General features: G+C 32.8%; 9 protein-coding genes across 9 annotated transcripts; 3 read left to right on the top strand and 6 right to left on the bottom strand.

The window, feature by feature from the left end:
* Positions 1-189: 189 nt before the first annotated feature.
* On the top strand, positions 190-2542 carry TOT_020000645 (cleavage stimulation factor subunit 1; the record flags this gene model as incomplete). The annotated part of the gene is made up of 12 exons (XM_009692394.1): positions 190-251; positions 293-454; positions 486-597; positions 630-742; positions 774-851; positions 945-1036; positions 1151-1302; positions 1337-1414; positions 1546-1704; positions 1998-2097; positions 2145-2226; positions 2470-2542. 12 exons carry the CDS (start codon positions 190-192, stop codon positions 2540-2542), a joined length of 1263 nt encoding a protein of 420 aa, XP_009690689.1.
* Positions 2543-2908: 366 nt separating this feature from the next.
* TOT_020000644 (conserved hypothetical protein) lies at positions 2909-7570 on the bottom strand (the record flags this gene model as incomplete). Its single annotated transcript, XM_009692393.1, has 1 exon — positions 2909-7570. One exon carries the CDS (start codon positions 7568-7570, stop codon positions 2909-2911), a length of 4662 nt encoding a protein of 1553 aa, XP_009690688.1.
* Positions 7571-8685: 1115 nt separating this feature from the next.
* On the bottom strand, positions 8686-9672 carry TOT_020000643 (choline/ethanolamine kinase; the record flags this gene model as incomplete). The annotated part of the gene is made up of 1 exon (XM_009692392.1): positions 8686-9672. The coding sequence occupies one exon, from the start codon at positions 9670-9672 to the stop codon at positions 8686-8688; it is 987 nt and encodes a 328-aa protein (XP_009690687.1).
* A 514-nt stretch (positions 9673-10186) lies between these two features.
* TOT_020000642 (choline/ethanolamine kinase) lies at positions 10187-11336 on the bottom strand (the record flags this gene model as incomplete). Its single annotated transcript, XM_009692391.1, has 2 exons — positions 10187-10310; positions 10360-11336. The coding sequence occupies 2 exons, from the start codon at positions 11334-11336 to the stop codon at positions 10187-10189; spliced, it is 1101 nt and encodes a 366-aa protein (XP_009690686.1).
* A 541-nt stretch (positions 11337-11877) lies between these two features.
* Positions 11878-11970, top strand: TOT_020000641 (hypothetical protein; the record flags this gene model as incomplete). The annotated part of the gene is made up of 1 exon (XM_009692390.1): positions 11878-11970. The coding sequence occupies one exon, from the start codon at positions 11878-11880 to the stop codon at positions 11968-11970; it is 93 nt and encodes a 30-aa protein (XP_009690685.1).
* On the bottom strand, positions 11924-13132 carry TOT_020000640 (choline/ethanolamine kinase; the record flags this gene model as incomplete). Its single annotated transcript, XM_009692389.1, has 2 exons — positions 11924-12044; positions 12078-13132. The coding sequence occupies 2 exons, from the start codon at positions 13130-13132 to the stop codon at positions 11924-11926; spliced, it is 1176 nt and encodes a 391-aa protein (XP_009690684.1).
* Positions 13133-13585: 453 nt separating this feature from the next.
* On the bottom strand, positions 13586-14791 carry TOT_020000639 (choline/ethanolamine kinase; the record flags this gene model as incomplete). Its single annotated transcript, XM_009692388.1, has 2 exons — positions 13586-13691; positions 13737-14791. The coding sequence occupies 2 exons, from the start codon at positions 14789-14791 to the stop codon at positions 13586-13588; spliced, it is 1161 nt and encodes a 386-aa protein (XP_009690683.1).
* A 504-nt stretch (positions 14792-15295) lies between these two features.
* TOT_020000638 (choline/ethanolamine kinase) lies at positions 15296-15788 on the bottom strand (the record flags this gene model as incomplete). The annotated part of the gene is made up of 2 exons (XM_009692387.1): positions 15296-15461; positions 15676-15788. The coding sequence occupies 2 exons, from the start codon at positions 15786-15788 to the stop codon at positions 15296-15298; spliced, it is 279 nt and encodes a 92-aa protein (XP_009690682.1).
* Positions 15789-15850: 62 nt separating this feature from the next.
* TOT_020001077 (conserved hypothetical protein) lies at positions 15851-16141 on the top strand (the record flags this gene model as incomplete). The annotated part of the gene is made up of 1 exon (XM_009692386.1): positions 15851-16141. The coding sequence occupies one exon, from the start codon at positions 15851-15853 to the stop codon at positions 16139-16141; it is 291 nt and encodes a 96-aa protein (XP_009690681.1).
* Positions 16142-16206: the final 65 nt, after the last annotated feature.

Raw genomic sequence — 16206 nt, 5'->3', positions numbered from 1 at the left:
TTTTATAATACAAACATAATTAAATTTATATAATACAAAAAAATCATAAATTAACTGTGTTCTATTTTAATTTTACTGATTTTGTGCGGACTGATATGACTTAAAATTTTAATTTAAAACTATCTAATATTTAATCGCAGCGTTTTGGTATTTTATAATATGATTTTTAAGCACTAAAGCTACACATAAATGGTAGAACCTCAGCGCCTTTTCTTCTACGAGGCAGTTTTGCAACAGCTACTAGATGATGGGTACATTTTTCCATTCTTTCTAAAAAATTGATATTATGTAGGTTAAATGAAGCCGTTGAAGCAATAAAAAGTAAATATCATATAAAGCCTAATTCGCTGCTGAGGAAGGATCACTTATATGATATTTTTAACAACTATGGATATTTGTCATCAAGATTGGCACTGGATTCCAGTGTGAATGGCATAAATGAAGTTTTAAAGAGGTAATGCATCGGATTTTAACCTGAGATTCAGCGGAACGGATAAGGTTGCAGAGCTCCTATCCTACACAAATTTCCCAGTGGAAGTAGAGCCGGATTTGGAAGAGCTATCATACAGAGTGACTTCTGACATTCAAACCCCTAAGGTAAGTCTATAGAGTAAAGATTGGGAATTTAGCCGTCGCGATGTGTCGCACAGTCGAGAGACGGGTTGCTGGTGGCAGTCGGAGGCGTTTCGGGTTCATTGGCAGTTGTGCCATTTTTAAACGTATTAAATAAGAGGGAGAAGAGGTAAGGGTGTGAAAATGACATTGCTGTGTAGAATACCCAATAGACTGTCGACTAACCAGTTGAGCGGCCACGAGGAGCAGGTGGATGCACTTGACTTTCACCCGAGGAGGTATGTTGACAAGTATAGTAATGTTGACTAATGAATGAGTTTGATACGATAGTGATATATATGATGTATTTTACACGGTAAAATGGCTTTCAGGCATATTTTGGCATCGGCTGGAATAGGGAATTCGATAATTTTCCATGATATAAACGCTGCAAACGGGTTCATATACGCAACAACAGAAATGAGTAAGTGATGATAGAAATGGATCATAGATGGATAAATATATATATAATGGATGTATATATGTATGTTTGTAATTGTGTAATTTATGAATGCGGAATGTCTATTAAAATTAACAGAGAAAATAAATGACATGTTCGCGGTGAGGTGCATCAAGTTCCACCCCTGCGGAGATTTCCTGTTTGCCGGAACGTCGAACTCAGTGGCGAGGCTGTACGACGTGGTCACTTCAAAGTGTTACACTTCAGCAAAGACGACACACCAGCACAAGGTATGTTTAAAGTTAAAGTTAACTGCTAACGAAGGGAGGTGGAATCAACGGATGCGACTTTAACCTACTCGGAACTATGTTGTTCACAGCGGGAAGTGACGGATCACTCCTGGTACCGTAAACAGTTAAAAGATTGAAATAGAGTAATCGTAGTTACTGTTGTTATCGCAACCATAATTGCTGTTATTATCACTAGTATTGCGACTAAAAGTGCTGCTACGGATGGTAATGAGGACGTTTTAGATCTGGGATGCCAAAAACCTGGAGTGCGTGCACGTTATGGATAGCGTGCACAATGATCTGCCAGCAATATCAGTCAAGTGCCACAGGAACAATAACTACATGCTGTCAAGCGGATTGAATGGGATAACGAAGTTGTATGACCTGAGAATGCTGAAGGAGGTGAGTGGAGCATAGTACGCTAGTTGTTTGTACAGCTAGGTACTTAGGTAGCTATTGGTTGGAAGCCGGGCTCCCGAGGGCGTGCTAGCATCTGTGCTTGACAATGCCTTGGTATATTTCCCAAAAGAGTTGTTATTTTGGTGAATAAGAGTGTTGCATGGGCTGTGCACTGTGATGCCAATGTGCACGCAGTTGATATATGATACGTTCTCGGAAATGTGTAATTGACTTGGTGATGGACATAGTTGTGTGTACAAAGAGATCTATTTAAGACATTGATTAACGTGTTTTAGATTACAAGTTATGGGTGTGAAAGGAATAACTCAATCAGGACGTTCTCAACGTTCCTTAACAACTACGACTATTTTGCAACATTTTCAGTGCTGACAGAAAGTGTGTTGACTAAATAAGAAGATGGATGACATTAAACTAATTTTTAGGTAATTTGAGTTATTCTGAGGGCCGAGTGTACTCGATTAACAATTCGTCAATGGAGTTGGATATATCGAGCTCATTTGGAAGGTATGGTAAATAGACAAAAAAGTATCTCATTGTGTTCTGAGAGGATGCAAATGCATCTGTGCATTCACCGGTACCTAGTTACAAATACAAGCTATTTATTGCCAGTAGTTGAAAAAATGGCTAAAGAGTCAGTTGAGCCAGATTATTACCTGTTGTTGCTGTCTGGGAGTTATGAATTATACGATACTAGCACCGTCGTCAAGTACATCGGCGACCTGTATTGCAATAAATTCATTCTTATAGAACAACCATCTGGGATGCAACGCCTTCAAATGATGAGTTGGCTATCATCTCCGCGTCAGAGGAATCGAAGTAGGTGTACAAGGCTCCTAAAATGCACAAATTTGTAGACTGCAAGTGATACATTTTCACGACGCCAACGAGTAGACCACGAGATGGCCGCTGAGAAAACGCTTTGTTAATCTAATACATATAAACATATATTTTAGCTCTAGGTGGGTGTAAACTTAATGTAAAGTGTGTGTACATTGTATATGTAGGCTGCGGATGGAACCATAGATAGCTACATTAACTTAAAAGGCAAAGTTAGAATGGATAGTGTGTATTATTAACGACTGACAAATATGTATAAAGTATAAAAGTGTGTTGTTACTACATTAACTTGTTTAAAACGCCTCGAAAGACCTACATCAATTATTGCTACTATTACATAAACTGAAACTTAGTAAAGCTGTGGAATCATGTTCCGGAGTCGAACTCTCCTAAAATATTTAAATAACATAAACGTAAAAAGACCTAGAGTTACAAGCAAGCCGAAAGTCCCTCCTAATATAGGACCTAAATAAGAGTTATCAGAATCAGCTGAAGTAGATGCTAGTCCAGTTGAAGCAAGAGGGTTAGGAGGTTGATCGAAAGAAAGTTCTTTAGGATTCATATTTTTAGGGTTTAAAACTTTTTCTGAAACTTCACGGGATCTAAAACCGGGATTATGGTCCTGTGTGAAGTCAAGGATTTTTGAACCTACAAATGCTTTTGGTTGGTCTCCCTGAATATTAGAATCGTCTTCTAATGCTTCTCGAAATTTATCATCTAAACTTTCTAGTTCAGGATCACATAAATAAGTTGTTTGAGGGTATTTAACGGGAAATATTTCCAAATCATCATCAGGAGGGGTTTCTGTGTCAACATCAGATTTATTTACGTCTTTAAAAGAAGCTACTTCGAATACATTAACAGGAGTCATATCTATGTTAACAATGGGTTTTTTTATGGATTTATCAGGTCTTTCTATATCAACATGAGTTTGTTTTAAATCGATAGATGCCGCTGCCAAATGATGAGTATAAGGTATCTTCAGATCACGAACGTAAGGTATTTTGGGATCATTAACGGGAGAGGTTTCGAAATCATCAATGGAAGGCATTTTCAGATCGTAAATAGGAGGTACCTGGACTTCATTTGAATACGGCATTTCCAAATCGTTAGCAGGAGATATTTCTAAATTATTAACATAAGTCATTTCCAAATTATCAGGAGGTATTTGAGGGTAATTAACAGAAAATATTTTCAAATCATCAGCAGGATACATATCAAAATCGACATTAGGTGTTTCTATGTCAACTTGTTTTTTTGAGTCGGAAGAAGGTATTTCTATCTGGACAGAGGGCATCATGTTATTAACAGGAGCTATTTCAGAATCATGATTATAATGTACCTCCATGTCATTGTGAGAAGGATTTTTGGCCACATCAATATACAATTTCACGTCATCAGCAGAAATTTTATTGCCTTCGGTAGAATCAGGTTTAGGAAATTTTAAACTAGAAACTGTAAATTCATTCTCTTGATTTGGCGTTTTATTTACTTCTTCAAAATATTTCTTAATCATTGACTGATCTTTAAACTCATAAAGTCCAGGAAGAACTTCTAATTTATCCACACGAGACCATTTTGTATAGTAGTTCTCAATTTTATTAGGAGTGTACCACTGATCATTAAGGCGAATAAGAATTGGTACTCCAGCAGGTGAATCCGACTTTTTAGAAAAATACACATGAACATCTCCCATGCATTGATCATAATGAATAATGCCAATAGGATTCAAAGTCTTTGAATCTTCAAGTGAAATTTCAATGTTCTTTTCATCAGTACCGGGTAAAGTAAATACTATGCCTCCTATAGAATTGTAATCGAAACTTTCATTTATGTTTGAGATTTTGTGAACAAAGGTCTTGTAATCTTGGTTAGATAACGTTGGACAGTCGGTACACCTTTCAACCTCTATTTGATAATGATTCTCTTTTTGAAATGTATCAGCTTTACCGGCTTTTTCCGACAACATCAAATCATATCGGGCCTGTCTGTTTATTTCTATTTTCAAGATCTTTTTTAGCTGAGACCTAATACCATTTAAGTATTTTGCCAGATTGTCATTGCCTCCATTTACAAACTTTTTAGCGTTATTATCCATTTCCCATTTTAACTGGTTTCCTTCAGAAGTCTTTAGCTTATAGTAATAGTCAAATAACCTATCAGTCATAATGACCTTAAACTTTAGCTCAACTAAAAGAGGATCCTTGTAATCATTGTCATGTTTATAGTAGTATACACTGACACTAATTAAAGGGTGCCATTTATGAAAGCAGTTACTGTAATCCAGTGTGCCTGTTAGTCCATTTCCATTATATTCTATGTTACCTAACCTAAATCCATCGTGGTCACTTCCAGTTTTTGTATTCATACCATTTGGGGTATGTGTAAGTTTCTTGTAACAGCTAGTAGAAAAACTGGTTGATGAAAATGAAAAGTTTTGTGGTTTTACATTTATCTTTACATGATGGTTATTGTATGTGTGAACATCATAAGTGTGATTCTTATCATCCTTGTTATGTTGATAAAGGTTGACCGTATTTAAAAATCCTACTGTCACATTTAACTTGTCCAAAATATTCTGGTATAACAAATTAATATGTTGTTGACTTCTGATTGTGAATTTTTTCTGACTATTAACAGGATTCCATACACTTGGGTAATTGGATAGTCCCTCGGGAACATAAACTTTATTGTTAAAATACACTAATAGGGGTCTAGGATCATTGCCGTAAAAATATACAAACACATAAGGGGCTTTAACAACAGCTCGTCTATCTAATCCTGTACCATTTAATGTGATATCGTTATTATTTATTTGGAATCCTTTTATTTTTATCTGTTCTAATTTATTGTCTTGGGTTCCCATATTTTTATTGGTTAAAAACGTTGTTAGATTATGTTTAAATGGAATATAGCCATGTGATGAATTTGTACGGTATCCAGCCACATGTATAAAAGGAAAGTTTGTAGTTTTACTATTTTTTTCATCTTTAAACCGACAACATTCAAATCCCCAAATTTTGATTGGAACAAGCTCTAAATATTTGTTATGGGTTTTCTTGTCACAACATGCGTATGATGACCGTTTATCCAATTTTATGCTTATAACATTGTGAATTATGAAATTCTGATGTGTGAGTATAGTACAAAGATCGTTGCCTTTAATTTTATCACAGAATGGGAGTTTTCTTAACTCATATTCAGCCTTGTTAAAAAAATTACACCTAAGTACATAATATTCGTGGAGGCTATCATATAGTTTAAATTCAACCATTAAAGGGTATTCACTATCACGGTCATATTTAAAATAATATATGCTAACATCCCTAGAGTTAACATTCAATTCACCTTTCTGATCCTTGCTTTTATTATGTTTACGAACAGGGTTATTTTTTTCTCTAATACTTCTTTGATCGTATATTTGTTTGGTATAATATTGTTTTCCAATCGTGAACCCATTTTTTGTAGTATGAGTACAGTTAATAAATAAATCTTGATAATAATTATATTCAACATGTATCCTACTCGTGTCATATGTAGTATTCAAATAAGCAGGTCTGGGTATACCGTACTCGCTGGTCATACTGGTATTAACCATTTTATGATTTAGATCGATTTCATTTAACATAACATTAACTATGTCTAACTCATGTTTAAATTTGTTAGATTCAAAGTTTTTTAACATAAAATTAAAACTTTCGGACTTTTGTATAATTGTATTAAAATACATTTTTTCATTTTGTGTAGAATCAGATAGAGATTTAAGAACTACCCATTTATCGAAATACTCATTTCTACTTTTAGGAATGTAAGTTTTATTGTAATATTGTATCATCAATGGCAAATTTTGCTCATCTTCTTTCTTTAATTTTTCGTAAAACCATACATATAACTTAGGGGTTGGTTCAACAAATAGAATAAAGTCTAAAATTTCTTCAGCAATTTCTATTGTTATATTAGATATGTTAATAAATAATGATTTGAAATAATCACCATATTCAAAATTTTTGTGCCCAAAATTTATTGTATTATACACACTTAAATCATGTTCATAACACACATAATTTGAAATTGAGTATTTTTCATTTTTATCAACTTTGATTTGTTCGTTTTTAGGATCATTCAAACCCTCAGAGTGTATATCATCTATTATTACTCCCCTAATATAATCACTCTTTCGGTCTATTGAAACTAAAATAGAGTAAAATAACTTTGCTTCAAGATGGTTTAGTTCTTTTTCTAGATCGTTTTCATCCTTAATATCCATCTCGGTCCAATATTTTTGATGGATGTTTTCTTTATGATAGTAACATCTCTTACTCCCATTAAAAAATTCAATTAATAAAGGAATTTCAGTATTGGATTTATTACTGTAATACGCAGTCATCTCTCTAAAATTTTTATTTTGAATACTTTCAAGGGTTTCGTAATCAAAAATTTCATTTCTTCCTTTTAAAGCAACAATAAAATGAAGTTTATAGTCATTTTTAAGCACATGTTTAAAAGTGGAAAATCCATACTTTGTTTCATTAGTAAAATCTACACCGTCATATCCGGTTTTATTATCTATTTTAAATGTAATTGTCCTGTTTGTTTTTTCATGTTCATCTAGTAACATATCAAAAAATGTTGTAAGTGAACAATTACAAGGGTGATCCAGTTCGAGTTGAGTGTCATGACCTTCCGATTCACTTATTCTGAAGTAATAGTAGTTAGTTCCATTGTTAACTCCAACTAAAAGCGGTTTATTAACATTGTCTCTAAAAACGAATATGTCCACAAAAAAAATTAAATCATTTTTATAAACCAAACTTCTATGTTCAGGATTATAATTGTATGTTGTACCATTAGCTATAATAGAAAAATTAAGAAATGGAAGCCAACTGTCTTCTCTAAAAGTAAGCTTGACAAACATAGGATAGTCCGTAAGTGGTTCCTCACCAACTTTTGAAGCATAATGTTCCGAACCAAGATCTTTAATTAAAACTTTGATAGAACCTGAATCTTCCATGATTAACAATAAATTATATATTTAAACTTTTATGATTTTGATATAAATTAAAAGTTAACAATATTAAAGCCTTAATATGCTATAGAAATTTCTTTATAGTATATGTGTTAAAAAAACTTATAAAAATCAAAAGTTTAAGATTTTCCTAATATAGACACTAAAAAACTTCAATTATCCTGGGTTTTCTTTGTAATTTAAAGGTATTATATGTGTAAATTCATTTATACTTTAATAATCCCTATGTTAATAAAAAATCCAAGTAACAGTAACTACATTCAAAACAACATCAACTTACAACCTTAAGTAATTAGACCATGACTAAGTCACTCACAAACATTAACAGATATGAAAATAGTCCCAATAGTGGTCAAATAGCATAACGATCCTAAAATTAACTTACACATAGAACTATCAAACAACATAATGACAAAATTTAAAACATTGCTTGGTCAAATGACAAGAATCACATTTCTATTTAAGTTTTGACCAGACATAAAATAACCTTTGATTTCCTTAATTGCGTTTAGAGATATAACCATTAACATTGTAATAGGTTCAGATATATAAATTAAAACAAGAAATCTAAATGATACTAATAAAAATCTAAAAATTGTTTACACATGTAAAAATTTTATTAATACATTGTTTTGTTAATATAATACAAATGTAATGAAATATAAATTACTTTAGGAAGGTTCAATATTCGAGTGTGTATGAAAACGTCAAATGTGTAATACCCCATGCATAAAAGTAGAATTTATTGCAATTAGTTGAAATTAAATACGTGTAATTATATTGATTTAGTAATCTTAACAGAATCTTGACATAACAAGACCATATTTGTTTATATCATAAGTTTAAAACACTCTATTGGACACACTGACATAATAAATATGATATTAATAATACACACATGTAACCCCAAAAAATTAAAACATTTAACTGCTGATTAACTTTTTATCACGTAGTTCACGTAATGTTGCTTTAAGATTTGCGTATTCTACTATGGCATTATCATGTGGGCAGACCGACAAGGTAGGCGGAAAAAATGTTCTGTCGTATCTATAATATTTTTATCAATAAGTTTATAATATATCTAAAATTTGGATAAAAACTTACAAGACAATACTCCAATACATCCAGAATATATTAACTCCGAGAAAATGTACTTGCACACTATCCAGGAATTCCTTTACTGCATTCTCTGATGGTAACACATTCTTATTTAAAAGTTCAGATAAATAAATAGAAACAAAAATGGATTTAAATTCGTCCGATGGCTCCAATGTCTTGTCGTAAGAAAAGTAAGGATACTCAGGCAAATTGAATACAAAACAACTTCTATATATAAAATTGGCAATATCCCATCCAACATAATTATAACCCGAGTAGTCAAAATCTATCAAAAATGTTCCTTGTTGAAACTGTAAAATGTTTTTATAAAATAAATCATTATGACAAAACAGAACAGAGTTGGCTACTGAGTTTGACGTTTTGATGTGATTGTTTAGTAAAGTTTTGTACAGTTCAAACGAAGATTGTAACTCGTTAAAATCGAAATCCAAGTTGTGTTTCTTAATTATACGTTCTACCGGTTCAGTCCACTTGTTAATATGTCTAAGAACAAAGGGTGTTCTATCCCACTCAGGAAGTGATATCTCAGTACCCTTCCTGTGAAATTTGGCCAAAGTCGAGGCAAGACTTGTGATAACCGATAAATTCTGAAATGAGCTGTTCTTCAAAGTGGTTCCTTCCACATATTCCTGAATCGTATAGTCTGAACATCTACAAATCACACGTGGTCCTAGGTTATTCTCACCCAGGAGTACAGCTATGTGATGTTGAAACTCAGAATCAAACATCAAATCACTGAATTGAGTTCTCCTTTTCACTATTAGGGTGTTAAAAGGAAAGTCATTTTTATTTTTACACTTTAATTTTAAAATGAAAACGTCATTATTAAAAGCCATATGGCTGTTTTCTAACTCCATGTCATTATAACTTAAGGTGTTCCAAAACGGGACATTTTTAATACAAATATCCATTATTAACCTACTATCGTCATTTACGGCGGCTGTTTGCGTTTCCCTTTCTGAGTTCATATTGTAGCTAGTTAACTATAACAATGTGATTGAAATGCTCAAATTAAAAAGGTGAAACGTTGTTGAGGTAGTTTACAGTAGTTAACATCTATTAAATATTAAAACAAAAAAAACATCAACACTTTCCAGCAGAACGAACGAGTAACACAAATATATATAATACATCCAAATTTATATAGAAGTCACGATATTTTCACATTCTGAATACGTGTATTGTATATTCCAAGCCTTGTAGACTAATATTTTTGATCCAAATTGATTTAAATTACAGTGTAAACGCCCAAAGTGGGTCAAGTCCAGCCTAGTATCAAGGCTTAGAAGTGACAAGGGCTGCTATGAGTGAAAACGGCGCCCCATCCGCTTGACGAGGTCACCCATTCAGCACGCCTATTCAATATTTTCAGGCTCCCAAATCATATCGTTTCTATATAGTATATTATTTACATACAGCGCTCTATTGCTGACTTAAATTCTGTGACTTAGACAAATGTGTAAATATTAAATATTAAAGCTCTCAATACTTAACAACTTTCTGGTCTCTCAGCTTTTTTAGCTGCGCTTTCAGCAAATTGTTATGTAATGCGGCATACGCTTCGAACTGAACCGGCTTGTTCAACTCTTCGCGCGATCTGTCCTTCCTGCACAATTGTGAATATCTCATATATGATCTATACGCTTGCAACTTACATGATGATTCCCCAGAAGACCCAGAACACGTCCACCATCAAGTAGTGTATTTCCAAACTGTCTATGAATTCCTTTACCATCTTGTCCGACGGCAACACATTTTTATCTAGCAGTTGCGAGAGGTACACTGAGAGGAAGAACGATTGAAACTCGTATGAGAGTTCAAGGTTTTTATCGCTCATGAAGTAGGGCGGCATTCCCGTGTCGTATACGATCGTTATTTCTCTAAACAAGTTCGCAATTTCCCATCCTACGTAGTTGAAGCCTGAGAAGTCGAAGTCGATCAGGTACACTCCGTGCTGTGTGTCCAGTATGTTCAGCGAGAACAGGTCGTTGTGGCAAAACATAATTGTGTTTGCCATCGAGTTCGAGCTCTTGACGTGGTCCTCGAGAATGTCCACGACTACCTTGTAGTCTCGCTTCAGGTCATTGTGGTCGAAGTCTAAGTTGAGTTTTGCTATCACTCTCTCCAGGTGCTGCTCCCACTTCGACATCAACGGTACGTAGAATGGTGTTCTGTCCCAGTGATCAGGCGAGATTTCTGTGCACTTCTTGTGGAGTTTGCTAAGGGATGTCGCCAGTCCTGCCAGCACCGACAGGTTTTGGAACGAGTCGTTCGACATCATGGTGCCCTCGACCCACACTTGTAGTGTGTATACTCCGAAACGTCCTATCAGCTTCGGTCCGCACTGGTTATCGCTCATGAACTTAACTATCTCGTACTGCTTATCAATATCTCCCATCAGCGAGTTAAACGATGTCGTCTTCTTAATAATGACTTTGTTAAGCATGTATTTCTTCTTAAGTTCCGGGTTCAACGTGACCGTAAAGACTCTGTTTGTTACTGCTGATGAGATAAACTCCGCCACCATATCATCGTGTGTGAGTCTATCCCAGAATGGAACGTGCTTCATGCAAACTTCCTTCACTTCGTCGCTGTCCTTCTTCCCGAAAACGTAGTCAGGTAGGGTCCCCATTGTGTAATTTACAAAAAATGGTCAGTTTTACGTATATGTACTGGTTGAGTCTAACTCAAAATTTGTTATATGATAATGTTGATCAGGTAATAAAATTGAAACAAGGCCGAACGTCGATAAAACTATAAAAATATTCTATAAAACAGTACAATAAGCTTAAAGGGCGGTGTTTTGATAAGTTAACGAATGGATCAAATGAACTCGTTCATTATAAATCATTTAAATTTGTAATGGGGAAGGTTGCCAAAATAATAAAGCTTCCACTCCTTGTACGATTTCCATGGATTAATAATTAGTTTAATTCATGTTTTGCTTATTAAATTTTTTCTTATAAATTCGATGTGTAAATGATTCAATTTGGTTAAAATAGGTTATTTTTTGAATAGATCAATCCCTTAGTCCCCACTCTCACATGGCTATAAATATAATTTTAATCTAAACACATCTCTATTTTGGTCTTGGAATTTTTTGTAGACTTGCAAGTTTAGTGTGTTGAACAAGTATTAATGTAGCTTCGTATTCAAATAAATGTGCTGGTCTAATGAGATTACTACAATATATATTATGGATCCAAAATATTAAGGAATTTAAAGTTTGGTTTGTTTTCTTTGTATCTTATTGTAGTAAGCATTAAACACTTCTAAGTGAACTTTGGACTGTGAGGAAAAATTGGATTTTATCGCCAATTCATTCGATGGCCTATCACTCCTAAATAATAATTTCAAATTTACTGCAACTTACATTATTATTCCCCAATAAGTCCAGTATAATTGAACACCTAATCTGTGTACATCCAAACTATCTAAGAATTCCTTTACTACATTCTCTGATGGTAACACATTCTTATTTAAAAGTTCAGATAAATAAATTGAAACAAAAATGGATTTAAATTCGTCCGATGGCTCCAATGTCTTGTCATAAACAAAATAAGGAAATGTGGTTACGTCATATAGGAAACCCATTTTACAAAAAAATGTAGAAATATCCCATCCAACGTAATTGAACCCTGAAAAATCAAAGTCTATCAAAAATATTCCTTGTTGAAAATTAATAATATTTTCAGAATATAGGTCATTATGACAAAACAGAACAGAGTTGGCTACTGAGTTTGACGTTTTGATGTGATTGTTTAGTAAAGTTTTGTACAGTTCAAACGAAGATTGTAACTCGTTAAAATCGAAATCCAAGTTGTGTTTCTTAATTATACGTTCTACCGGTTCAGTCCACTTGTTAATATGTCTAAGAACAAAGGGTGTTCTATCCCACTCAGGAAGTGATATCTCAGTACCCTTCCTGTGAAATTTGGCCAAAGTCGAGGCAAGACTTGTGATAACCGATAAATTCTGAAATGAGCTGTTCTTCAAAGTGGTTCCTTCCACAAATTCCTGAATCGTATAGTCTGAACATCTACAAATCACACGTGGTCCTAGGTTATTCTCACCCAGTAGTTCAGCTACATTAAGTTGAAGTTCCCTGTCATAAATAACATTGCTATAAGAGGTACGCTTCTTCAATATAACAGTACGATTCGGATATATTTCATTGTTCTCGCAAATTAAATTCACGAAGAAAACTAAATTTGAAACTGAATTAGGTGCAATCTCTATTTTGATGCCTTTATAATCTAAATTGTTCCAAAATGGAATGTTTTTAATACAAATATCCTTTATTAATTTACTATCATGGTCGTTCAAACAATATAGTTTGTTTTCAATATGGTTATGTGAGTATTTAGTGTATTTAACTGGGACTCTGTTTGAAGATGAACAATTATCAACTTCATTTACATCAAACATGTTTAGTTACTCAAAAACTATAATACAATATTATTATTAGTTATTGATGTAATCTATTGATTAGATATACAACAATATTGATTATATTAATGATATTGATAATGTTATTGTAAAATGTTATAACACAAATATGTGATCAAAATATAATTAATAAAACGTTATGCGATATTTACTCTCAAATCATTGTGTATTTATTATAAATGTAAAGTGAATAAATGGGCCTATTTTACACCAGTACACCATAAGTCATGTCCATTGGAGACACATTTATAACATTCTCAATACAATTCTCATATATTATATGTGTGTAATATCTTCAATTTTATGTAGTTGTGTCCGACAACTAATTACTGAGTTTCATACACTAACTGAGCCATTTACCTCAGTTCATCAAATCGAGATGCAGTAAAAATATCAACTTAAAAATCAATATAATTACAAACAAATTATGTTTTAATGACTTAATTTGTTTAATTGGGACTTAAGAAGGTTGTATTGACATTTGGAAAATTGATAAGCATCGAAATACATTGACGATTCCGAATTTGGTTTATCAAACCTAAAATATATTAAATTTATAACTAATATGACAGCAAAAACTTACATAATAAGTCCCCAATACATCCAAAAAAGATAAACTCCCAGAGAGTGTGTTTCTAAACTATCTAGGAATTCCTTTACTGCATTCTCTGATGGTAACACATTCTTATTTAAAAGTTCAGATAAATAAATTGAAACAAAAATGGATTTAAATTCGTCCGATGTCTCCAATGTCTTGTCGTAAAAGAAAATTGGATATTCGTTTAAATTGTATAAAATGCATATTTTACAAAAAAATGTAGCAATATCCCATCCAACATAATTATAACCCGAGTAGTCAAAATCTATCAAAAATGTTCCTTGTTGAAACTGTAAAATGTTTTTATAAAATAAATCATTATGACAAAACAGAACAGAGTTGGCTACTGAGTTTGACGTTTTGATGTGATTGTTTAGTAAAGTTTTGTACAGTTCAAACGAAGATTGTAACTCGTTAAAATCGAAATCCAAGTTGTGTTTCTTAATTATACGTTCTACCGGTTCAGTCCACTTGTTAATATGTCTAAGAACAAAGGGTGTTCTATCCCACTCAGGAAGTGATATCTCAGTACCCTTCCTGTGAAATTTGGCCAAAGTCGAGGCAAGACTTGTGATAACCGATAAATTTTGAAATGAGCTGTTCTTCAAAGTGGTTCCTTCCACAAATTCCTGAATCGTATAGTCTGAACATCTACAAATCACACGTGGTCCTAGGTTATTCTCACCCAGTAGTTCAGCTACATTAAGTTGAAGTTCCCTGTCATAAATAACATTGCTATAAGAGGTACGCTTCTTCAATATAACAGTACGATTCGGATATATTTCATTGTTCTCGCAAATCAAATTCACAAAGAAAACTATATTTGAAACTGAATTAGATTTCAATTGTATCTCGATATCATTATAATCTAAATTGTTCCAAAATGGAATGTTTTTAATACAAATATCCTTTATTAATTTACTATCATGGTCGCTCAAACAATATAGTTTGTTTTCAATATGGTTATGTGAGTATTTAGTGTATTTAACTGGGACTCTGTTTGAAGATGAACAATTATCAACTTCATTTACATCAAACATGTTTAGTTACTCAAAAACTATAATACAATATTATTATTAGTTATTTATGTAATCTATTGATTAGATATACTAAAATATTGATTATATTAATGATATTGATAATGTTATTGTAAAATGTTATAACACAAATATGTGATCAAAATATAATTAATAAAATGTTATGCGATATTTACTCTCAAATCATTGTGTATTTATTATAAATGTAAAGTGAATAAATGGGCCTATTTTACACCAGTACACCATAAGTCATGTCCATTGGAGACACATTTATAACATTCTCAATACAATTCTCATATATTATATGTGTGTAATATCTTCAATTTTATGTAGTTGTGTCCGACAACTAATTACTGAGTTTCATACACTAACTGAGCCATTTACCTCAGTTCATCAAATCGAGATGCAGTAAAAATATCAACTTAAAAATCAACATAAGTACAAACAAATTATGTTTTAATGACTTAATTTGTTTAATTGTGATTTAAAATAATTGTAATAAAATTTCTAAGTAGAGGCAAGACTTGTGATAACCGATAAATTCTGAAATGAGCTGTTCTTCAAAGTGGTTCCTTCCACAAATTCCTGAATCGTATAGTCTGAACATCTACAAATCACACGTGGTCCTAGGTTATTCTCACCCAGTAGTTCAGCTACATTAAGTTGAAGTTCCCTGTCATAAATAACATTGCTATAAGAGGTACGCTTCTTCAATATAACAGTACGATTCGGATATATTTCATTGTTCTCGCAAATTAAATTTAATCAATCTTTTATTAAACATAAAATATTAATGTTTATGTTTTATTATTAACATGTTAAATTGGTGTGTTTTGTCTATATGTATTACTATTTTGTAGGGAGGATATATACATATACATAGTTACCTACAAATCCATTTGTAGTAGTTTATAAGTCTACCTTTATTAAATGTTAAGTATTCTGAACCGGAATCTAATGTTAAATTAATATATGTACCGAGTTTTCTCAGTTGACCCATAGTGATTCAGTTCTCAAAATAAGTCGTACACATTGGAAGATTCTATTCAAATAACAAAGCAAATGGATTGGTTAGATAGCGTATTGGCGAAAGATCAAACTTTTTCAGGGGAAGTTGACAATAACGGGAATGAGGAGGAGCAAATTGAACTGGTTAGAGTAAATGATGATAATATTCTATTTACGGATTTATCTGAAATTATAAAGGAGTTGAAAAGCATAAAACAGGAATCGCAGAGGTTGAATCCGGAGGAGAAGACTGAATATAAAAACTTCATGTCGACCCTTTCGCCCAAAAAATCCTCTGAATATTCCAGAACGAAAAGGACAGGGAAACAAATGAATAAGAAGTAATTACATGATGATAATATACAAGGATTAATTGCTCAAAACAGTAGCTTTTATTATATATGTACCCC

This window comes from Theileria orientalis, chromosome 2 (genome assembly GCF_000740895.1).
Source record: "Theileria orientalis strain Shintoku DNA, chromosome 2, complete genome".
NCBI lineage: Eukaryota > Apicomplexa > Aconoidasida > Piroplasmida > Theileriidae > Theileria > Theileria orientalis.
This window is presented reverse-complemented; position numbering and strand designations above follow the sequence as displayed.